At 45.9% G+C, this 24,551-nt stretch overlaps 1 protein-coding gene across 10 annotated transcripts in view; it reads right to left on the bottom strand.

Moving 5' to 3' along the window:
• The window catches only part of znf536 (zinc finger protein 536), a 191,812-nt gene that overhangs the window by 36,348 nt on the left and 130,913 nt on the right, over positions 1-24,551 (bottom strand). For all 10 annotated transcript variants that reach the window (XM_071380774.1, XM_071380773.1, XM_071380783.1 and 7 more), the window contains one exon: positions 22,850-24,466. In XM_071380774.1, the coding sequence (XP_071236875.1) occupies positions 22,850-24,466 (1,617 nt within the window). The remainder of the gene's footprint in view (positions 1-22,849; positions 24,467-24,551) is intronic.

Below are 24,551 nucleotides of genomic sequence, written 5' to 3'. Positions count from 1 at the left end.
AAGGTAGAACATCAAATTTCACAACACGGACGAGGCGCTTTTCAAAATCATTACTTTGTGTGCTCTTCTAATTGAGCCCTCATAAATTACCAAGTAGGTAAAGCCTTGGTGATGATTGTTCCTGCTCTTGGCTAGTACCGTGCCCTTGGAGGGACTAGACAAGGTAGTGACACCCTCAAGAGGAACACTTCATTGCTCTGGGCATGATGCTCTGTCTGGTGTGGACGGTGTCTTACAGTACAGGTAGACAACATGACTGCGATGAGGATGAGAAAGGACCCACTGGGCGCAGCCTTCAATTCAACGTCTATTCCACGTTGGGTCAATGTAATTTCATTGAAATGACGCGGATTCAACGTTGATTCAACCAGTGTGTAGCCAGTGGAGGGAGGTAAAAGGGGAGTTTACTGTCCATATATATACGACAACTCAAAAAATACAGTGTTCCTTCGTTTCTAGGGTGAACATTTCATTACTATAAAATATGATCGGCATTATCATCAGTCGACTCATTTCCAGGATGGTAAGGCAGAAACAAGTCTAAAGGTACTGCAGAAACAATCCTATTTTGATCACTCACTCCTCTCATTGTTTCAACATTGAAATCCATAACATTCCTTTTGTTCCTTAGCCTTCTCTCTCTTTTCCCAAGGCTGAGAAACATCAGACATGAGAACCATTTACCCGTTTCTAATATAAAACCCGGGAAATGTACCTGGGATTATAAGTCATTGACAAATAACCTCGCTGAGAGATGCAAACTAGATTTTGTTCAAAGCTCTTCCGACAGCCTCAACAGAGATTAGTTCAGGTCTTATCAGTTCAGTGATGTCACGGGGGAAATGTGTTTAAAGTCACATCGATTTATTGATAGATTTTCCCAATGAGAAGACGTCTCTCGACTTAGCGGCGAGTTTGCGTGTGCGCACGCTTGTGTGTGTGTGTGTGTGTGTTGTGTGTTGTGTGTTTCTGCACCTCAAATAAATTAAACAAACTGCAAAGAACTGAGAACAGAAAAGACGTCTTTTTTTTAAAAACAAATTAAGAGCAGAAGTTACACTTAGACTGCCGTTTGATGGCCGAGACAACCACTTCTCCTTTGTTGTTTTCTCTCTCTCTCTCTCTCTCTCTCTCTCTCTCTCTCTCTCTCTCTCTCTCTCTCTCTCTCTCTCTCTCTCTCTCTCTCTCTCTCTCTCTCTCTCTCTCTCTCTCTCTCTCTCTCTCTCTCCCCCCCCTCTCTCTCGCTCCGTTTACCTCATGCTGTTTATCCTGCTGAAAACAGTGATTGTACAGCGCTGAGACACACAGGAGAGCTGACGAGGTTGTATAATAAGGCTTCTTTGTTCCCCTCGGGGAGAGAGCACTGCATTCATTTTACACTATTACCTTCTTAAGAGTAATTATGAGCCTCTGGTGCAGGGGGCTGTGGGAAGCAGTGGGCTGTACAGGCCAGCCTATGAGTGGCCTGAAGTGGATGGGACAGGAACCCTCAAGATGTCACTCCACACAACTGTCAGAGTGGAGAACGTTAAACCCCCTCCCCTTACTCTCTTGATCACAGGCTCTCGCTCCCTGGTCTCTCTTTCGCTCTGTTCTCTCTATGGTTCTCCCTCTGTCTGTATCTCTCTAATTTTCTCTCTCTCTTTCTCGCAATCTCATGCTGCTTCCTTTTAACTCATGAGGTCAAACGGAACCCCTAGGCAGTTCTCCCAGAATTCTGAGCATGGTGAAGTCCTGCGGAGTACCTTCTGGAACTATGAAGTGACCGCCAGAAACACACTGTTGAACTAGCCCTACCAGCTAAACCATACCAGCGAAAACCTGATCATATCCATCCATAATAAATATACCAAATATGTTGAGATAAAGGTCCAGTAAGGGCATTTTAAGTGCTGTATTTAAGCAACTATGCTCCGATATTTCTTTCATACTAACGGGATGCCCTCGGATGACGGGAAGGCACCTCGATGGATGCCGTTCACCCCCTTCTCGCTTCTCTCCAGGCGTGGGAGGATGACGGCACAATGATCCCTTGTCCAAATGAAAGGCTTTGTGTATTCATCTATAACTGCCCACCATGCAAAGATAACCAGCCACACTCAGGATCAATATAGAACAGACAGAATAAAAACAATACTGCAACAGAAGATGGAGAATGTGTCTCTCCTCTCCTTTTCTTTGTGGACAAAGAAGATAAAGAGAGGAGGGGATGTTCGACTGACAGGAATCGGGACCAGTAGAGAGATCAGTGAATCCATGGAGTAACTCTAAGTTTAGGTTATTTCAAACCCCCCAGTATCACATCATGTTCTCTTATCTGTTTTGCAGAGATCAGACATGCTTTTATATCAACGTATGAAACTGAGCAGGCGGACTGTCTGGCTGGACTGTGGGTTATCGCAGAGAGACAGGAGTGAACTTTGGGTGGTCGGGTGGACGCCTTTAAACAGCGGCGAGAGAAACATGGCTCTGTGGCAGTGAACAAACACAGCCTCTCTAGCTCAAAGCGTGCCAGTCAAACACAGGATCAAACAGTCCAGCGTTTGGGTGTAACGATATCGACAGAATGTCAAGCACACAACAGGGTCTGGAAAGGGGGGGGGGGGGGGGCTAGGGCGGTGTGTGTATAGTCAAAAAGACATACAAACACAAACACACACACAAACATCCTTGCCTGTCAATCATCATAATACAATACGGCTCCAATCTATCATAACACAAATGCAAGCGGTAGAGAACAATGGGCCAAGAGAGCGCTTGGATGAGGAAACAAGCAGACGATTAAACCCAGTTTGATCAAAATAAAAACACATTTAAAAAATCTTATTAAAGACATGTAGATTGTTTTAATAATTTCTCTTAATGGGATTTCAACAGGACATATAAATCAGCAACCGACAGCTTCCTCATGTACTTCCACATCTAATTTCTCTTAATGGATACTGGTAGAACTCACTGCTGGAACACCACAACAGTCTATCAACTGAGGTCCATCCTGTATGTGTCCAAAACAGATATTTTAATTTCAAAAAGAACTCAAAACTTCTATGAGGATTTAATCAAATCCAGAGTTGAATTAAATAATGATTTGGATGGAAAGAACTGATCATGTGGTAACCTTCACCACATGCCCAATACAAATAGTGTAGAAACCCAAAACGTGGTTAGACTGTGTTCTGGACGGGGCCTGCTTCTTGTCTGTAATCAGACGTGTCAAAGCCTCCTGCTGACAGGTGCCAGAGCCCTCAGCGCCGTCGCTCACATACTCAGAGTTTGATCTCCCACGCTGGTGGACACATTCTACATCCTCCATCACATGCTTCTGATTTAGAGTTTTGGATCTAAGAATGGACTGACTGACTGTCATCTAAACATGATACCCACCTAACCTAACCACTCTGCTGGGTTGGAGTTCCCTCTCAGTGCCCGTCTCAGACCTCTAGGTGGTGCTGATCTTTTAGATGTGGCGAGCCTGGGTGCATGTGGGTGTATTTTCGCAAGACAATAAAAACATTAATTTGCCCTGAAATGATTCCTGACGTAAATGTAAAATGGTGCCCATTGGAACCCAGTAATGAAGCATGCGGCATCTCTGCAGCTCCTAATTTGACTAGTTAAATGACTCCATTACGTGTCTAACAGACAGAGGCAAATCATTTCTGGTCAGTTGAGGCTCAGTTACCCGCATCGTTGTGCTGGGGAAATGTGAAGACCTGTGTCTACTCTTCCCTTTTGTCTTTGCCTTTTTAGTCATCTGATTACAGTACCCCCCCCCCCCCAAAAAAAATCAGAAACTGATAGAAAAACACTTGGGAATGTGGTGGCACGGGCCTGAAAATCCAGTGGTATATATAAGGGGTATGGTACAGTATCTGTGTATGTTTGTGTGTAAGTAGATCACCATGTTAATTACTCAACCCAGATACAGGATCAACATATAGACACGCATACTAAAGAAATTAACAGACAAACAAAAGCCACAATCCGTGTCAGTATTTTCCCTCCCAAAGATGGCATATTTAATGCAGATTTTTGTAATCATAACCTTGTCGCGGAATTGGATTTTGCCGTCAGTGTAAAAACAGACAGAGAGAGAGAGAGAAAAATATTAAAATATATTGAATTATTAAATAGACTGCCTGCTGTCCGTCACTGTCACTTAACACGTGTTGATGGTGAAGTGCTGTCCTACCAGCCACTGCGTGGACATCTGTTACTAAAACGAGCCCCCCCCACTCCCGCGCCCCCTCCCCAAATCTGTGTGCTATTGAAACATATTAATTTGTTTATTTGTTCACGTTGAAAGCTACTACAATGACCCCACACGAGTGAACATCTATCCACACATACACACCGAATACACCTTCCTTTTTAATAATAACAATCCTTGGAGACAGTTCCTAAGGGGCTGGCTCGCCGGAGCACGTCAGGAAATCAGATTCAGTATATTCTTCACTTTCATGGGACGCAGCAGCAGATGCAGAGCAATTTACAACCGCATCCCTCCCTATAACCTCCCACCCTTAAACAGCAACCTCCCCGAATCCACTCCTTCTTGTCGCCGTAATTGACGAGTTGCAGAGTGGAGAAAGAAGAAAAAAACTGTAGGGGCTAAAGACGCCTATATTTAAGATTCCCTTCCCTTGTACACGTGAATAACTGGTCATGTTAGAGAACACTGTGGTCAAGCTGATGCTACGTGTGTATACACGTGTCTGGATTATATGTGAGTGTACATGAGTATATGTCTTCCCCTATCCTATCCAAGGTCGTGGACATATATCGCATTATTTCAGGCCTCCTCTGAAACAGCTGCATTGACTTTACAGTCCTTTTCGGAGCTTGTCATGAGAACCGTTGAAAGACCACAGCGACTGGACCTGCAGTAACATGGCGAAAGTGTGCTGCTGACACCGGTCCACGGTGGCCTGCGCAGGTGAAGGGCGACGGTGTGCTCATAAGCAGCTCTGTGAGTTGCCATGCCTCCGATTACCATATAAATCAGTTGCTCTAATTACGTCATATTATTAGGATGAGGAGAGAGGGACTTACAGTATCTATAGTGTGGCGTGGTGAGCGTTGACCACCGTCAGACCACTGCGTGTGCTTGTAATCTGGCACTTCCTGGAACACGTGGATAGTCCAGCAGACCCGGACACCACAGATTAGATAGCTACTGGATACACTAACGCCACGTTCACCAGGGCTTAAAGTATAACAGACTGACTAGTCATAGGGAAGATATAAGCCCCTTGCGTCTGTTGTTGCAGCGTGACACGTGCCCACAAGAGGATTGAGGGGTGTATCTGCTACGGTAGTGAGGGCTGGGGATAGGGTTATGAGGAGACGGATGTGGCCTGGTTGTGCTTCGTCTTGGAAGGACGATGCCGACTGATTGACTGACGGTGAGGGCATATCATGAAGACAGAGTCCGTCTCAATGGATTGACATGGTCGTTGGGGACCGAGTCCAACCAAACAAGATGCCCTAAAAAGAACTCCACCTACGGCACTATCAATCCAGACCACCTCCTACAGATTGTGGGATAGTGAGGCCCCAGGGGGGCACCACTGTCTGTTAGTCCCCGTCAAGCCATGCCGCCCCTGGGCCTACTCTGTACCACTAATGCCACCAGCTGCTACAGCGCTGCCCTATGTGAGGAAGAGCGAGGCCTAAGTCTCCTGGATATAAAAAGGCTTAATGCGATAGGTAATTATGTAGTCTGATCTCACAGACAGGGGATTTAAGAGCTAACTATACCGCCCTCCTGGAAACACATATCAATGTCTATAAATAACTGGATGATAGATAGACTGAAATAAAGATGGATACAGCAGATAGATAAGAGATAGGGATATTGAGATCCAGATAGAGATGGAGATGAAGATAGAGAAAGAGAGCGGGAGGGGGAGAGGTAGAGAAAGAGAGAGATATGGATTTGGCTTTGCGTTTAAGGAGAAAAAGCATGACACTTAGAACGAGGACCTTTCTCAACGGACACACAACAGGCTCTGACTTTAGATGCTAAAAAGAAAAGGTTTCGCTGGGCCTCGTACCCTACACGCTACATGTGTCAGACGTTAAATATATATCTCCGGTATTGAGGAGAAATGTCTGACTTTTATGTCCACAGACTGGCCTTTCTGAAGTCAAGTGGAGTGTTTTCACGGCTGTCCCCCCCCCTACACCCCCAGCGCCCGGTTCCTCCCCCCCTCTTAAACTCTCACTGGCATTTTTGACTGTTGATCCTCCTGAAGAGGATAGATCAAATACGAGTCGGAGTCTTCCGTTTCGGGCGCAGATATGATTGGGGTTGACGGACGGGCCTGGTTTGAAGTCTTAACAGACAGCTCTACTTTGATATCCTCGCTCCCAGTGTATCACCAAAGACACAGGGAATAGAGGAGGGGGGAGAAGAGAACGAGAGAGATGAACAAAAGCATCTGTGGAGTGGTCAGGGCCAGCGGCAGCTTGAGTCAGAGGCTTTTTGAAGTTTACCCCCCCCCCCCCCCACCCCTCCTCTCACCCAAAGCCCCTACTGCCTCCCCACTACACTCTCTCTCTCTCTCTCTCTCTCTCTCTCTCTCTCTCTCTCTCTCTCTCTCTCTCTCTCTCTCTCTCTCTCACACTCTCTCTCTTCCCTCTTGGTCTCTGGTAGCACCTGTTGTTGACACAGTAGATGGTGCTGCTCCAAGACACCACTGCTCAACCCTGGAGAGCTGTACCCTATCTTTCAAACGTATTTAAATCACTATAAACCCAGAATCCGAACTGTGTTGATTATAATCATGTAATAATTCTACATCAAGCCGACTGTAATGACTTTTTCTAAGAGGTCCATTATTCGAATCAAACGTAGAATAGTGTACAGTGATGTACACTAAATCATAGAACACAGACATGACCATGAGGAAATGCTCACCTAAATATGAAATATACGGCACAACTGTGAGACAAAACAGATGTCCTTTGTCACAGCAGGAATGAAATAGTTAACAACTTTTTTTTCCTATTGTAAATGTCTCCCTTAGAAACAAGGTTTTGTTGCTGCTTAAAGTGGGCTCAAAATTAAAGCATATCATTTTACACACATATTGCATGCATATTACAGAGTCCCAGCTGCCCGAGCCCTGCTCTTAAGAGCCATATGATTAAGTTAGGGGGGGGGTGTATCAGATAAGATTTAAGCATCCCCTCCTCATGCGTTCCCCTCACATTTTACAGGGGAACTTATTAAATGGGGGAAATGACATTATTTTCCTGAGTGTATGTGTAATTATTGCCACACACCTGTGACTCCCGTCATCTTCGACAGGACGAGAGGAGGAAAGAGAGAGGGAGAGACACGGAGAAGGGGAGAGAGAAATGTCGTTTGGAGCAACGGGGGTTCTCAATTTAAAATAAAAAAAAAGAGAGAGAGAGAGAGAGAGAGAGAGAGAGAGAGAGAGAAAAACAGAGAGCTTGTTAATCAGAGTCTTTCTGTCACTCGCAGTACACTGATATCCTAATGAATCACACACTGTCAATGACATCACAACCCCCTGATGGAAGGAACATCTTGCAGCAGATCCAACCAACAAAGTCATTTGGAAAACAGGGACTAAAACAACAAGCCGGAGTGGACAACAGCTTTGCTGAGAAGACTGACTAGGAGAGGAAGAAGAACGTGCAAGGAAGTCTTCAGAATCCAATCCGTACATCATTCTAAATTGGCGGCCCTTTTATTTGAGCAAAATGTTGCTTGAAAAACACTGACATGTGTTTTTCTCTCTCTGCCCTTGTTTTAAAAAGACCACCCTGATTAAGGCAACATGTGAAATAGCACTCAGAAGACAAAGGAAATGACCTATTAAGATGGAGAAATGATCTCCCTTTGCGCTTGCTCCAAAAAAGTGACTCACCATGTTGTAATTGTTTACCTTTGACACTGACCATAATTCTCCTCCACTGGACTGTAACAGAATATTTCAGCATCCCTTTCAGAAGCCACGCACTCTATGTTCTCTCCGTCCTTACAAGGCGCCAGGGCCTCAAATGTCATCGCATCACTTCAGAATCCTCTGTGACTCCACACCCCCGTGTGACCACATAAGAAAACGATGGGAAAGAAGGAAATCAAATCACATCTGAATGTCGGGAATGAACAAAGTCATTAAAGAGACTCTAGTCTTGTTGAGATCCGTCAGCATACGGTCTGGGCCACTTAACATGACCTTCTTTTAGCTAGCTGATTTTTATAAACAATTTTATTTTCTTTACATTTTAGAGCGGGTGTGAGTAAAAACAAATCCCGTCAAGGTTTTACTGTCAATTCTGTTTTCCTGTGTGTATCTAAAAGCAGGGAAAAAGCAGAGTTTCTGGTGTAATGTTTTAATAGAAAGCAGATGGTTGCAGATGTAGGACCTAGCCGTGGTGGTGACATGCCTTTAATATTTTAGAGTGGTCTTGCTGTAAATGTTGAAGCAGCTGCTTCCTCCCGTTGTAAAAATTGGGAGTTTTAATTCATGATTGACAGCTATTGGATTTACTGTAAATTCCAGAAATGAATATGGAAGTGATGAAAAGAGAGGGGGGTAGATGGGGAGAGGGTTTGGCACTGTTTGGCACTGAATGTATTCATCCCAGCCCAAACCCTGTCTATTTTCTACTTTTTCTTTTTTAAACCACTGAGCCACAGTCTGTTTAAACACACGGCTGTGTCCTGCTCTACATGCCCTATTCAAATGTACAGGAATATTAAAATAAGAGCGAGCGAAGAGAGGGTGGAGAGAGAGGGAGAAAGAGAGAGAGAATGAGGTAGGGTGGAGGCTGGAGTTATTTTTGTATGTGTTTGTTTAGCTGCTGTTCGTTTAGTTTTAATGTCAGCTCGCAAGAAGAGTTCCCCTGATGTTCATGGTTGATTGTCATCAATTCGCTTCTTGGCATTTAAACCACCTGCTTCCAATACAGGTATTTGAAATGCAAATATACTGCATATGCCCAGACAAATTAAAAAACATGGGGAGTAAACACTTTTGAAGTCAGAACTTTTTACAATTTTTTCATCAGGGAGTTGCACTGTCAAATGTTATTTTTCTTGAGAAGGAAGGCAATGCCAGACAGATAATGCTTTACTACTAACTGATTATATATTTATTTAAGGTTTTGTTCACAAGACATACAAATGGGTTCTGTTTTATCTTACCCTGAGCTCGATTGTTGTGCCTCTCGAGTGTATTCGATGAAGTGTTTTTATACAGACACAGTGAGAATTTATTTTTTTCATTTTTTTTTCTCCTGACTCTACTGTTATTTAAACATCAATAGCCATACATCTTCTTAAACATTGACTCACTCTCATATGGATATTTGTATATGATCATTACTTTTGCCCTCATATACTTTGTCTTCCTGAGTCAGCTCCTTGGTGTAATATCCAATAGTGCTAACTCTGCATTCATCCAAAGCCATTTAATTGTATCAGTGAATCCAACTCTGCCCAGTACGGAAGTGACGACATTAATGAGGACATATTTTAATGAATTCACAGCATAATTTAGACACGATTGTATAGCGCTAACCACATTATAGCAGTTCCCCACATTTTCAGACTCAGTTCAAGTCAATCCTATGATAAGGATGAGCTTTTTAATCAGGCAGATGGGCAGCCAGAAAACACTGGGCCTGCACTGTCTCATCGTCATCATGATCATTACCATCATCATCATCATCACCATCATCATCACGCGCATTTCCATCAAACCGTCTGATGAAACAGTGATGATGGCATCAAGCTAACAGTCTGGAACATAGAATCTACTTCTAAAACCTCAGGTATGCTGCGCTACACTTTCAACAACAACAAAAAAAAGAGAGCGAGAGAGAGAGAAAGAAAGAGAGACGTGAAAAGAAGAGAAAGACAAAACAAAACTTGTGCCTGCTGCCCAACTGCTCTCTGTTCCTCTACTTTTGATAAAGTTGCTGAATGTTGTTTTTCAAATTAACGAGCAGGCTTTTCATTTTGTCAGATGAAGAGGAGGAAGAGGGGGGGGGGGGGGACGGGGACGGTGTTGATCATGAAACAGATTCATTAGCGCTAGTGAAATCCACTACTCCTCGTCTGCCTACGTCCTGCACGCCACACCTTGCAGCTTATTGATTCGCTTAAATGACAGGCTGACGAGCTTGGGACACGGCAGGGATCGGCAGGGTTCTCTCCATGAAACGGCTGTCACTCTTGTTGACGAGCACGATGCCAGGAGAAGCAAGGCGTTGTCGCCACGATTGTTCACGGGCCTGTCAACAACGCCAGACAGAAGCCCTGACGAGGTGTTACCTAATTGTGTTTTAAAAAGCGATGACACTTCGTCTAGTTCTCTCAATACGTCTCTTAATGCAATTAAACATCCTAAAAAACAAGGTATGGTGGTGTGTGGAGGGACGGGAGGTAGTGTACAGTGGGGGGATGTGACGGGGAGGGGAGGGGGGGATGCAGGATGCACGGACTGCCTGCAGAGTGTAGCCATCCAAATGAGAACATAATAAAAACATCAGAGAAAAGGGCTATTGTCTCAGAGATGACAACAACATTAGAAAGTCAGGTAATTAAAAAACGAAGTTAGTGTTTTGTCAAAGTGGCCGTCACTGTTGAAGTTTAGCAGAATATTTTTCTCACTTATTTTTCATCCATATTGCAAATAATGAGGCAGAAAAGGCAGAAAAGAAGACAATAACAACGTAGAGGAAGAAGAAAAAAAATCAATCAAATTATTAAAATGGAAAGTTGTTCTGTCCTCAAGGACACAGAGTTCTTGGGCATTCTGTTGTAGCTGTCCAGTAGGAAAAATGAGACACATCTTGGACGGGAAGCAAATGAGAGGAGGGAGAGGGAAAAGACAGAGACATCAAACCCAACTCCCATCTGATGACCAGCTTGTCTATAATACTGAATCCCTGTCTTTTGCCAAGTTCTCGTGATACAGAAATATGATAAGTGCAGATTTTGAAAGATTCTGTCCGTTTTTCTCCCAGGCCTTGGAGGAGAGATGACAACATGCATGCCATGAAAAATCAGGTGCCTATTTTAGTCTCTCTCCCCATTTTACATGATAAGATAAATATTTTAAAAAATATGTGGCGTTCATCTTGTATTCTTTTTTTTAAACAATAACAGGACAGATGATGCGGCCATCTTGAGATCGTTTGTCATCTGTCAGCCTTCGTTGACCTTGCAACAAACAGAGAGGTGCTGATACCATCTTTACGGAAAAGGAGCGCTGTTGTTTTTGGTAATAAAGACACATTTTGCCTTCCATTTGCACAGCCAGTTAAAACCGCACAAACATGGAAATCCATTATGGAACGCTACTTATAAGTGTGACCAATCCTTGTTCAGTCAATTAGAGGCTGAAGTCGGAATATGATGTTTGTCTGTTAGCGTCGGAAGCATACAGATCAGCCTGGATTTGACGATGGAGAGGGAGATTTGGTTTGCTTTTCTTTTTAGAGGGGAAGAGAGATGGAGGGATGAGAAAGGGAGGGCAGTGCAGCCAAGCTCTGCTTATCTCTTTTCTTCTTCGCTTTTTTTCATTTACAAAAAGCATTAACGTGCACAGCTTTGCGCTTTGCCATTGTTCTGTGTTTAAAAGCTTAAAGAATGTGTTTGTATAACTGGCAAAACTAGTGACGCGGAGCTCGTCAAAAGCGTGTCCTTAAAGTTGGTAGGAAAATAGGACACAAAGGGCGATATAAAAAGTGGTTAATAAGAGAAGCTTCCCAGAATGAGCTGGGATGAGGTTTCGCATTAAAAAAAGATGTATCTTCAAGTACGGTGTTAATCCACAGCTTCATCCCTCCACCCTTTTTCCTGCAGAGTCCAATAAAAACGATAAAGTTCATACAATTTCTGGAAACTGGTGCATGCTGGGCCTGATTTGATACGAATTCCTGCCTCATGAATCATGAACCTAGAATTCATCCTCAGCTAGAAGGCCACCGTCCAGAACAGACAACTACACAACCGTACAAGTTTCTGATGGTGAAAAAATACTACATCAATCTCATCAAATCTAGTTTATTTTTGAGCTTTGTGGCTGAATCCTATGAAAGACTGTACGTATCAACACAGATGTATGTATGTGGTATAGTGTTATTATTATAATTATTATTTACAACATGCAGCCTACTACAGTACTACAGGCGCACTACAGTGCAACAAGCTGCTTCAATGATGGAGCATATGGGTGGATGTAGACCCCAGCCCACTTCATTAATATTGTATTCTTATGTGTGTGTGTGCGCGTGTGTGTTTGTGTAAAACAGAGAGAGAAAGAGAGAGAGAGAGAGAGAAAGGGAGAGAGAGACTGTGTTTGTATATGTGTTTGTCTTTTCTTTATGTTTCTCATTTCTGGGAATAATTAAATCTCACAAGGTTTCCTTTGGGATAGCTACTCATATCAGCAAATCAAATGCAGATTTATCCAGATGATGTCAAAACAACTTTTTTTCAGTCCCTAAAAACATCAAGCGAGAGTCCTACAGCATCTTCTATAAATTCTCAACCAACAAATTGAACCCTGTAAACTTTCTGATTCATTCCAACTTGTGTGTCTCTGTGTGCCTATGTGTATGAGAGAGAGAGAGCGAGAGAGAGGAAGAGAGGGAGAAAGAGAGAGAGCGAGAGAGAGAGAGAGAGAAATGGGATCAAGGGCCAGTTATTAGGTTTGTCAGGAAACAAAAGCCCCACTGTTGGAGACAGCTTAAGCTGAGCAGTTACTGTACCTTTCAAAACTAATATGTAACCATATCTGTTTTAAAAGGACGATTCATATTACTGTGAATGCAGGAGAAAAGTTGTTCCCATCTCTTAGCCCCAGGAAACTTGAGTCCAGGCCTAATGGCCCCTCAATTGGAGGGTGGCCTTTTGTGGAAAGCATCGCATTTGAAAAGATGGGAACATTAAATTCTTGTAATGATGTAAAACATCTTCAGCTTTTTTGACAGTACAATGGCGCTTATTGTGCTTTATGGTAGCCGTGGCGACTCAAAGGTCATTTTGTGTATGACTCTGTGGACAAGGGCAGCACTGAATGAAAATTAGGTTATATGTGATCAACTAAGATATTAATCAGATTAAAATGGAATCTCTTTGGCTCCTATTTAACAAGGCTCAGGGAGAGAGAATAGAGAGAATAGAGAGAATAGAGAGAGAGAGAGAGAGAGAGAGAGAGAGAGAGAGAGAGAGAGAGAGAGAGAGAGAGAGAGAGAGAGAGAGAGAGAGAGAGAGAGAGAGAGAGAGAGAGAGAGAGAGAGAGAGAGAGAGAGAGAGAGAGAGAGAGAGAGAGAGAGGAAACAATAGAAATCTCTGTTTACTCAGTCTGAGGAGAATGTCATTGTTTTCAGAGATGAAATGATCATCAAAAAGGCAGGCGTGAAGCAGAATTAAAGAACCCACACATAACATGCCTGTATTTTTGGTAAAGATGTCCTTGCAGTGCCTCTCTCATATCCTCATCCAGGTAACCTTTGTAATCCTGATTAAATGACTGTAATTAGAGCAACAACTAGTCCACCTCCCCCATATGTAAAAAAAAACAATGCACCATTTTAAATCCAGTCTATGGGATTTGCATGAAACAATGCAAAAGCGAGCGCTGTTTATTTCCATCTCTACAGAGGAATTAAGTGCATTTTTTAACAGCTAATGTTATAATGTGCTGGGCTTATTTCTTTAGGCAATAACGTTTTCCCTTCTTCGTGAAACGTATTTTTTTTAATGTTTAAATCAAACATGGCTTAGTTGTCTGGATCATCCTGCACCAGACAACGAGACGGGAAATAACGCTCGTTACTTGCCCTTAATTGCTGCAGTATACTTTTCAAAACACCACTGTTGCTTATCTGTCTATACTTGTGTTATTGTGTGTGTGTTTATTAGCATCACATGGTACCATTGATGTTGAATAACAGAGCGAATAAAAGGTGACATAGTTTCTTTTTTTCCCGTTGTGCCCGTTCTCCCTTTCTTTCTCTCTGTTGTCATTGAAGTTCCTGTGCATTCTCTCATTATGTGTCGGCTGGCGGTGTAAGTATGCTTACTGTGTTTGTGTTGCATGCGTGGTGTACCTGCGCTCTCGCAGGAAGAGTTACTTTACCAGTACAAACCCCTCCGAGGCTGACTCCTTACATCTAAGGGCGCCTTGGGAAGAGAACCCCGGCGCTAAGAGAGATATCTCAAATTGAACAAAAGTCTACAGGAGTGAGAAAAACAAACACCGAAATAACAAGATGGAAAGCAAAATCATATCAAATGAGGTATATTGGGTTGGAAGGCCAATTTATAACCCATTGTTTAATGTTTTGTTATATTGAATATAATGCACACATGCACATACAGAGACACACTCACATCCTTTACCGTATGAACGGGAACAGCTACTCTCTGCAACTCCCAAGATCCCAGCCTGGAATAATTGTCATGTAGTTGTTAGCACCCGATATTCATTCTCTCTTCCGAGGTGAACTTGATACTTCATTCACTGTACTTTCAGGAAATTATGAGGCCAATATCACCAAGGTATACGAGCTAGAAAGAGGAGGAGAGAATATGAAGCCTTTCAAACGCTTTTCAGCACAGAAGAGTTGATATCTGGGAAATTAGCAGGGGGGGAAATATTTTTAGAGATCCCATGGCTGCTGAGGGAGAGCAACAGGTATCATCCAGAGGGGTTGACAACAGCTATTACAACTAATTGCTCTTTGAAACTAGTATTTGCACTGGTGAGTGACAAGGTGATAATTCACCTCGGTGCAAGTTAAAATGGTAATATTGCACGTGTGAAATAGCACCTCCGCTTCACCCGTCAACTCGTCATCTCACACTGCACAATGCACAAAAAGGAGTATCGCCAACACTGTCTGTCGCCTAAGAAACTCAGAGAAACAGACATCCTCCAGACAGCTTAATCATGGGAGAACTTTCCCCCTCCAGCGATGTTATCAAATAAAGACTCCATGGGTGTGGGAACGATCCACAGAAGGCTGATCTCACCCGCGTTTTGTACGGGGGACCAGTGAAGACGGTCAGGGACCTATTGGGTTGACCCATGCAGGGAAGGAAGTGCCTTGCTCCCAGCTGTGTAGTTCGTCAACTCACTACTTTTAGAAGGGATCATCAATTTGAGACAGATTCTCATTGACATTAGTGCATGTCATTAGTGTTCAACACAATCTCACTAATCTCAGCACACATCACCCGTGTGAGACAGCCTCTCATGGTTGTTAGCACACACACAGGTGTCTTAGTTCACTAAGCTAACCCAGCCCTCTCTACTTCTCAGAGCTGTGTGGCTGTGTTTGTACCCAGCCCGCTCTACTTCTCAGAGCTGTGTGGCTGTGTTTGTACCCAGCCCTCCCTACTTTTCAGAGCTGTGTGGCTGTGTTTGTACCCGGCCCTCCCTACTTGTCAGAGCTGTGTGGCTGTGTTTGTACCCAGCCCGCTCTACTTCTCAGAGCTGTGTGGCTGTGTTTGTACCCAGCCCTCCCTACTTGTCAGAGCTGTGTGGCTGTGTTTGTACCCAGCCCGCTCTACTTGTCAGAGCTCTGTGTGGCTGTGTTTGTACCCAGCCCTCCCTACTTGTCAGAGCTGTGTGGCTGTGTTTGTACCCAGCCCTCCCTACTTGTCAGAGCTGTGTGGCTGTGTTTGTACCCAGCCCTCTCTACTTGTCAGAGCTGTGTGGCTGTGTTTGTACCCAGCCCTCCCTACTTGTCAGAGCTGTGTGGCTGTGTTTGTACCCAGCCCTCCCTACTTGTCAGAGCTGTGTGGCTGTGTTTGTACCCAGCCCGCTCTACTTGTCAGAGCTGTGTGGCTGTGTTTGTACCCAGCCCTCCCTACTTGTCAGAGCTGTGTGGCTGTGTTTGTACCCAGCCCTCCCTACTTGTCAGAGCTGTGTGGCTGTGTTTGTACCCAGCCCTCCCTACTTGTCAGAGCTGTGTGGCTGTGTTTGTACCCAGCCCTCCCTACTTCTCAGAGCTGTGTGGCTGTGTTTGTACCCAGCCCGCTCTACTTGTCAGAGCTGTGTGGCTGTGTTTGTACCCAGCCCTCCCTACTTGTCAGAGCTGTGTGGCTGTGTTTGTACCCAGCCCTCCCTACTTGTCAGAGCTGTATGGCTGTGTTTGTACCCAGCCCTCCCTACTTCTCAGAGCTGTGTGGCTGTGTTTGTACCCAGCCCTCCCTACTTCTCAGAGCTGTGTGGCTGTGTTTGTACCCAGCCCTCCCTACTTGTCAGAGCTGTGTGGCTGTGTTTGTACCCAGCCCTCCCTACTTGTCAGAGCTGTGTGGCTGTGTTTGTACCCAGCCCTCCCTACTTGTCAGAGCTGTGTGGCTGTGTTTGTACCCAGCCCTCCCTACTTGTCAGAGCTGTGTGGCTGTGTTTGTACCCAGCCCTCCCTACTTCTCAGAGCTGTGTGGCTGTGTTTGTACCCAGCCCTCCCTACTTGTCAGAGCTGTGTGGCTGTGTTTGTACCCAGCCCTCCCTACTTGTCAGAGCTGTGTGGCTGTGTTTGTACACTAACAGACTAACAAAGACCAAATTAATGATAATTAGCCACCTGATGAGGACAGTATTATTGGCAATTACCAGGTTTCATCCTATCGCAGTGTATTAAGAGGGTTACACAGTTAGGGAAAGAATAAAACACAGAAAATATATAAATATCTTTCGAGTCTGACTGGGAATGCTGGTATCACTGTCGCTCACTCTGTTTTCCTATAATAGTCCATGGGTCCATGAATTAGGTGGCTTTGGTAATTACTGAGCAGCAAATTGAAAAAGCTGTAAAGAACACAGGCTTTAATCTGTGTGTGTGTGTGTGTGTGTGTGTGTGTGTGTGTGTGTGTGTGTGTGTGTGTGTGTGTGTGTGTGTGTGTGTGTGTGTGTGTGTGTGTGTGTGTGTGTGTGTGTGTTTCAGAGACTGTATTTCACTACTGTATCCTAATGAATGATTACGTATGTGTGTGTGTGTGAGAGAGAGAGAGACTGTATGAGTCGCAGTATGAGAGGAAGTGTTTGAACTGCAAAGCCCTGCCTTCTTCTCGACAGAGAAAGTAAAGGAGCTGTAATGCCAGCTCTGATCCTGTACATCGATGACATCCCCCAGTCAAGGAAAGGCACCTTATGTTCTTAATGATCGTAATGACTTTAAAGAACCTGTTCAGAAGGACCCACACATATGATCCTTTTACTACTCTGGTCTGAGCTTGAAACAGGCTCTGCTCAGTAGTGGAGGGGGGGCTGACAGGCCCAGAAGCACCACAACCCTGCGTCTAACCTCTATGATTGCGGGTTCAAGTCCCACACAGGGAGGGCCGCCTTCAAATCTCTCCCTCTAGACAGAGGTAATTGGCCACCAGTGACATGAACACTGCTAGAACTAAGTAGTCAACCAACCCTACAACCCCACAACCCCCCCCCCCCCCACAAGAAACAAAAAACCTCCCGCGAGCATAGGATAGCAGACCGACGCAGTCAGAGGAGGCTGTACTCAGGGCTAAAAATATCAGAGAAGGCTTGAATACATTTACATTTTCTACATAGTTTGTGTTCCTGACACAGCCAATCTGTGTCTGTGTTCGCTGTTTCTTCTTCTCTCTCTCTCTCTCTCTCTCTCTCTCTCTCTCTCTCTCTCTCTCTCTCTCTCTCTCTCTCTCTCTCTCTCTCTCTCTCTCTCTCTCTCTCTCTCTCTCTCTCTCTCTCTCTCTCTCTCTCTCTCTCTCTCTCTCTCTCTCTCTCTCTCTCTCTCTCTCTCTCTCTCTCTCTCTCTTTTTCCCTCCTCCACCTCCTCCTCCTCCTGAACTTCCCGCGGTGCGAGCTTGGCACGAGACACGTGTGCACTGCGCATCGCGAACAAACTGCGCCTGCATTTGAGGGGGCTTTGCAAATTGATCAACCCAAAGGGCCACGTGGTGGATTCGCATGTCTTCGCAGCAGAAATATTGAAATGGACAATGATCCGTTTCCTTCGCTCACTCGAAAATACCTCTCGGTGTCCCTCTTTCATTCTTTCCACTCTCTCTCCCCCGTCTCTCCCTCTTTTTCCTCTGCAATTCCACCAGGGGGTGTTGTGCCCTTATGAACTATTATCACGGGGCGGGGGACATACACCCCCCCTCCCATCACCCCTCCTTCCCTGCACCCCTACACCCATCATCGGTCTGCTTTTCTCCCCAAAGATTCTCGACAGTAGACATACCACCAGCGCCCTACCATTCTAGCATCGGTAGCTTCATTTGCCTTGGATCCACGTCAAGTGCTGTAGCATTAACGCCGATAGACCGGCCCCGTTTAACCCGAGCGCCAGCGCTCTCCCTGACCGTGTCACCGAGCTGAAAACACCAGTGCCCTCCATTCCCCTGGAATGTCTGGGCTAAGTGGCGAAAGTCGGGTGAGTGTGCTGAGGCTGACGACTCTGATTGGACTACACTCTTAGCAGTAAACATCAGAGTTTGAGGTAGTGACAGGTGACCTTGCCCCAAGGGACATCATAACATGGGTGGCACAGCACCACTGAATGACCCTGCTGTGACCCTTCATGACACAGTCTGTTAGCTACAATGAGCCAGTCTCGCTCTAAAGCTTAGCAATAGATAAGGACAGAGGACAATCTAACGGCTGGTCGCGGTAGTGGAAGGTTTCTAGTTCCCATTAGTGTGACACTGACTTGTTGGTTCATACTTGTCCAAACAAGCAATTTTTCACTTTTCTAAAGCAGGCGAATCAAGATAACAATTTATTTAACAATCATCATCAACGACAAACAAAGAACCACAATGACAGTCAGCAGCCCAGGCACTACAGGGCACAAGCAGAGTGTCCTTGTGCACAGGAAGCCAGAGATACACCTATAAGTGACGTGAGCGTAGCTTTCAATCTCTACACATCACTCTGTCTCTATCGCTCTCCTTCTGCTGCGAGAGGTGCTTCACTTTGAGTTATGCTATTTTTCCCAGCAACACCTGAGCACGCCCACCCAAGCCCTTTCCTAACCCACGCGTTCAGCAATGCTGCCTCTCCAGACTGCCAATCTCAACCAACGAGAGACCATGGGAGTGTTAAAGAAAGGTGCACACTGTAACAATGTGTAGTCCTGTTGTATCAACGTTCAATGTCGTGCTGTTTCAGTAATGCAACAGTACAGGCCTAATCATGTGTGACTATAGATAGGCCTCTATCACAGGTGGCTATTGGCTGTGTGAAACACATCCACATTGGCTGACCTCAACAACACAGCGGACCAATAGCAATCTTAACACGACACTCTGTACTACACACTATACCAACTGGAAACCTCTCTCAAATGAGATAGCAGGGAGAATGGAATGATCACTGTTGATTCGCCATTAATATATTTAGAGAAATGTGTGTGTGTGGGTGTGTGTGGGTGTGTGTGGGGGGGGGGGGGGGGGGGGGTGAAGGACCCACCCCTAGCTCTGGGCATGCTAATGAAGAGAGAGCCACTTACGACGCTCAGCTCTTCGTCGAGCCCAGCCCATGTGCTCGACAGCCCAAATTCAGGCAAGAATTTCGATATTAATGATTTATGCTCTATTTGCATACAAACCTAATGCAAATCCACTTCAGATAATCACATTTTGCCAGTTCTGAATTACATTTTCAGGACGGCTTGCCACCCCACCCCAAATAACTGTGGAGAATATGTTCCTTGCAATTCCCCATGGAAGACCCCTCCACAAGGAGATCAGGAGTGGATGAAGGGAGGGGAAAGTGGGCTTTATTAAGGAAGACTTTCTGCTACTTTATATGGGGTAGGTAGACGTGACTATTATCCATGCACTCTACATATTCACGCAGTGAGAGGATCTCCTGTTACATGCATCTACCATGACCTCCATATCTAACAGCACTGCTGTCACCTGTACTTGATTACAGGAAACACATTGTGAAGATTGGAGAATGTTTCCTGAAGGGTTTTTGAATGACTGTTTACTGTATTTCTGTCACCTCTGTAAACCAAACGTGTGAGGTCTCTGGAGCAGATGTTGCCAGGAGACAGAGCGTTGCGAGGGGTGGAGAAGGAGGCGGGGCCAGGCTTGGCACACATCCATCCAGCTGTGCTTAGCTAGCCGAGAAACAGCGTACGAGTGCACCTTAACTGAGAATGACCCTGCCTGTGGAACACTCACAGCACATACAGAGGGAGGTGGGTGTGGACTGGTCCAGTGACTATCTGTTTCTCTACCCCTGGTTGTGGGGGTGATTGGGGTTTCCTTTGGCGGTTCTCAGGGCCTGATGGACCGATGTAGCCTAGTGAGGTTAGTAGCCTGTGCCTCCTCTCCTTGTACAGGCTGGTAAAGGTAAGTCTGTGTAACACTTGTGTAACACTAGACACTGAGCCCTGCTGCCCTGAGAGGAGAAGAGGACGCATGGTGAATATTTAGCAGGGGTGTAACAGAGGTGATACGGGGTCAAGAGAAGCTCCAGCTACATGGGCTCTGACACGCTGACATGCTGCTTAGCCACTCAGCCTCCAGCCTCCCTGCCGGGGCTAGGGAACTTACACACTGTCACACACACAACCCGATTATGAACACTGACGTCATACACAGAGTGTACAAAACATCATGAACACCTGCTCTTTCCATGACATAGACTGACCAGGTAAACTCAGGTGAAAGCTATGATCCCTTATTGATGTCACTTGTTACATCCACTTCAATCAGTGTAGATGAAAGGGAGGAGACAGGTTAAAGAAGGATTTTATTTTTGTGTGACGTATGTGTGCCATTCAGAGGGTGAATGGGCAAGACAAAAGATTTAAGTGCCTTTGAACGGGGTATGGCAGTAGATGCCAGGCTCACCGGTTTGTGTCAAGAACTGCAGCGCTGCTGGGTTTTTCACGCTCAACAGTTTCCCGCGTGGATCAAGAATGTCCCACCACCCAAAGGAGATCCAGCCAACGTTACACAACTGGGGAGAGCATCGGAGTCAACATGGGCCAGCTTCCCTGTGGGACGCTTTCAACACCTTGTAGAGTCCATGCCCCGAAGAATTGAGGATGTTCTGAGAGCAACTCAATACTAGGAAGGTGTCCGTAATGTTTTGTACCCTCAGAGTATATTCATCTCTTTATGTTTCGTGGGTTATCTCTTGGTGTTGTCTGAAAACTGTAACAGGGTCAGGAGATTGTAGAAGAGTTATCAATGCTGCTGAGCTGTACACATAGTCAACAGCCAGGCCCTATTACAATGAGAGACTGACTCGAGCTAGGGGACAATAACATACACATAAGAAAGCCCTTTGTTCCATAGACAAAGCCTGATCTAAAAAGGTCAGGCTTTCTCGTTTCTGTTGAAAAGCGACTACGTCACAAGGGTAGCTTTCAAATGCCTTTTGATTAAAGGAGGACATTCCAACACAAAAGCACTTACAAAGTAAAAATGGCACTAATTTTCATCGCTATGAATGACCCTCTAAGATGGTAAAATATGCAACAGGTTCCATGATGACAGACATAGTTTCCACGACAGTAAAGGTCAACTAATCATGAACAATTGTGTCATTTCTTTACGACGGGTCACGTATTCACAATACAATGGTGTACCAGATTTCTGTCCTTGCCTGGTAAATTATCATGACGACAACATCAAACCTCTAAGTAGAAAACCAACTGACTGACGAATGCTGTTATCCATTTCATTTGAATATGGGCTTTGATTCAATTATTTCGCAAACCGTGAGACAAAAACATATCATAAAACTATTTCTCACGTAAATATACTGAGTATTTTGCAGCATGTCGAAACTTAATGAAAAGAGGCCGATATTTTTTGTCTGTTAATCCTAAATCTATTTGCAAAGGGATTGTTTATCTAACAAAATAAAATAACCGTCTTGCTATTCGATATTTGTAGAATATGAGCAGTGGTATCAACCTAAACACAGAATTAATTCAGGTTGCTAGACAACAGGCCTCGGAAAACGTATGTGTGTGACATTTAATGAATATTACAGTATATTCAAGAAATGCAATATTTAAAATGTATGTTGTCATTTAAAATGAGAGGCGAGTAAGAGACATATTCAATGATGGAATCCTCCAGATATGGCTAGTTGAATTCTGGACTAAAGTGTGGGGTTCACTTATCCTACTACGTACAACTACACTGGCTGGCCCAGTGCTGAGCTATGAGCTCAACTTGAAGATTCCTTTTCCCTGAGATTTTATCACCGAAACTGCAAAAGGGCACTCCGAAAAACAGCAGTCTCAAGGAGCGCCTGTAACCTTAACAGAATCATGAAAGCTGACAGTTCATTTTTCACAGGCCCATAGATCTTTGGGTCTTATAAAGTAATGGGCTTTTGGGAGAGGGCTTTATGAGAGCTAAGATAGTTAACCGCTGTGTGCTTGAGATGACTTGGGAGCTGAGGTCCTGCTCTCTAGGAGACAGGATTATTCCCTTCCCCGGGATGGAGGGAGAGAAGACACGACTGTCTCCCTAATATAAACGTGTAATAAAGATTAATCTGTTGCTACTCGCCACTCCAATAGCTTCTAAACTTGCTTGAAATAAGGTTGAAATCACTTTCGAGAAAATCTCGTTTTTCTGTGTGAGTTTCTGAGTTTCATTGTGAATCTCAGGACAAAGTTATGAGTGTGTGTGATGCTGTGTGTGTCTGAATCGGGGTTTTGGCAAATGTACATATCGTAGTGTTAGAGAATGTAGGTAAATACAATATTGAATGTGTTTCTGTGTGTTTGTGTGTGTGTGTGTGTGTACATTGTTTGTGTGTTTGTGGATGTAGGGGCAATAAGATCAAAGGTGGTGCCATTCGGCAGGGTTAGGCTCACTTACCGGGTGCGTCTGGTCTCTTGATGCCGCTGCCGCTGTTTGAGCCGCTTCCGAGGCCGTTGAACGCTGCGAGGTTCTCCGAGCTGTAGGCCCTCAGGACGGACAGCATGTTCATCTGCTGCTCGAGATGGGCATGTTCCGGCTTCAGCAGCCCCGGGGGACCACCAGGAGATGAAAGGAGACCCAAGCCCTGCTGCCACTGCTTCTCCAGGGGCGGCTGAGGCCGGGACTGGGGAGGGAAAGGGGCCCCAGGGCCCATGGAGACCCCTGGTCGTTGGGCCTCTCTAGCCGGGGACACGGCCTGCATCTGCTTCGGCATCTGATAGGTGGCACTGTCCTCATCTTCCCCTTCCACCCCGTCCTCTTCCTCCTCGTCATCAGAGTGGGGTCGCTGTCTCTCCGGTTGGGCGGAGGAGGACTCAGTGCTGTGGCAGCGCTCGCCGGCCCTACCTTCCTCATCCTCAGACTGTTCTTGCTCCTCCAGCTCCCCGCAGGAGGCCTTGTCTGAGAGCTCATCCCCAGCTGTTTCTCTGGCCTGGCTCTGCTGCTCCAGGGCTGGGTCAGGGCATGTCGCTCCAAACCCCTGGAGGCCCGGGGTCCTTGGGGAGCCATCGTACATGCCTCCATACTGCTTGTAGAAGTCGCTCTGGAAGGCTCCCATGCTGGCATGGGGCTCCATGTGGTTGGACCAGGCTGACTGGCTCTTCACCCCCTCTCTGTCATTGTCTTTGTCATGGAGGTGGGCTGGGCCCATGCTGGCCTTGAGGAAGTGGGAGGGCTCCCCCTGGTGCTCCTTGCCCTCCTTGCGTTGCTTGGCCTTGCCCAGGTGGTTGGCCTGCAGGTGGAGGGCCATCAGCTCCACAGAGGAGGTGGTGAAGGAGCAGAAGAGGCAGCCATGCCACGCCACGTTGTCCTGGAAGGTGACAGAGGAGCCAGTCAGAGAGCTTGTTTCAGGCTTGACATTGACAGACAGGTCCAGAGGCTCGTACTGGGACCCGGGTTTGCCCGTTGAGGGCTTGGCCTCAGCCTTCTCCTCACCAGTATCATCCCTCTTGGCTTTGGGCTCACCACTCTCAAAGTAATGCTGGGACTGCAGGTGACTCTCTCTCATCTCCTTCTCCTTCTTCAGGGAGCTGAGGACGAAGCTGTCCATGAAGGCCTGCAGGGAGCCCTGGAAGTTGACACCGTTTCCCACCATGCTCTGGTACGCCCGACCCAGGTCTCTGAAGCTGGCTGGGACGTCTGCGGCAGAGGGGCCCTCTGGGCTCTTCATGCTTTCAGAGGGAGTGTCAGATCCCAGGCCATTACGCTCTCGCTCTCTGTCCCTCTCGCGATCCCTGGGGGACAACATACCGGGAGGGGCCCACTGGTGGGGGTGCAACGGTCCCCCTCTGAAGTCCAGGCTGGAGGGCATGCCCTTGAAGACCCCGCGGAGGACATCAGGACGTGCGAAGACGCCACCCTTGCCGTGCTCCTCCTTGTGCTCAGAGGGAGGGGCGTGTCCAGAGGAGGGGCCGCCGCCATTCTGCCGCTCACGGTGGTGGCGCTCCAGGTGGTACTTCAGTGAGGCTGACTGGGTGCCTGCGTAGTCGCAGTGAGGGCACCTGTAGGGTTTCTCTCCTGTAAGAAAGATAGATAGAGAAAGAGAGAAAAAGAGAGAGAAAAAGAGAGAAAGAGAGACAGGAAATGAATAAGAGAGGGAACA

Source organism: Salvelinus alpinus, chromosome 33, assembly GCF_045679555.1.
Source record: "Salvelinus alpinus chromosome 33, SLU_Salpinus.1, whole genome shotgun sequence".
In the NCBI taxonomy this organism is placed as follows: Eukaryota; Metazoa; Chordata; class Actinopteri; order Salmoniformes; family Salmonidae; genus Salvelinus; species Salvelinus alpinus.
Note: the sequence above shows the minus strand (reverse complement) of the source record. Positions and strands in the feature narration are given on the sequence as shown.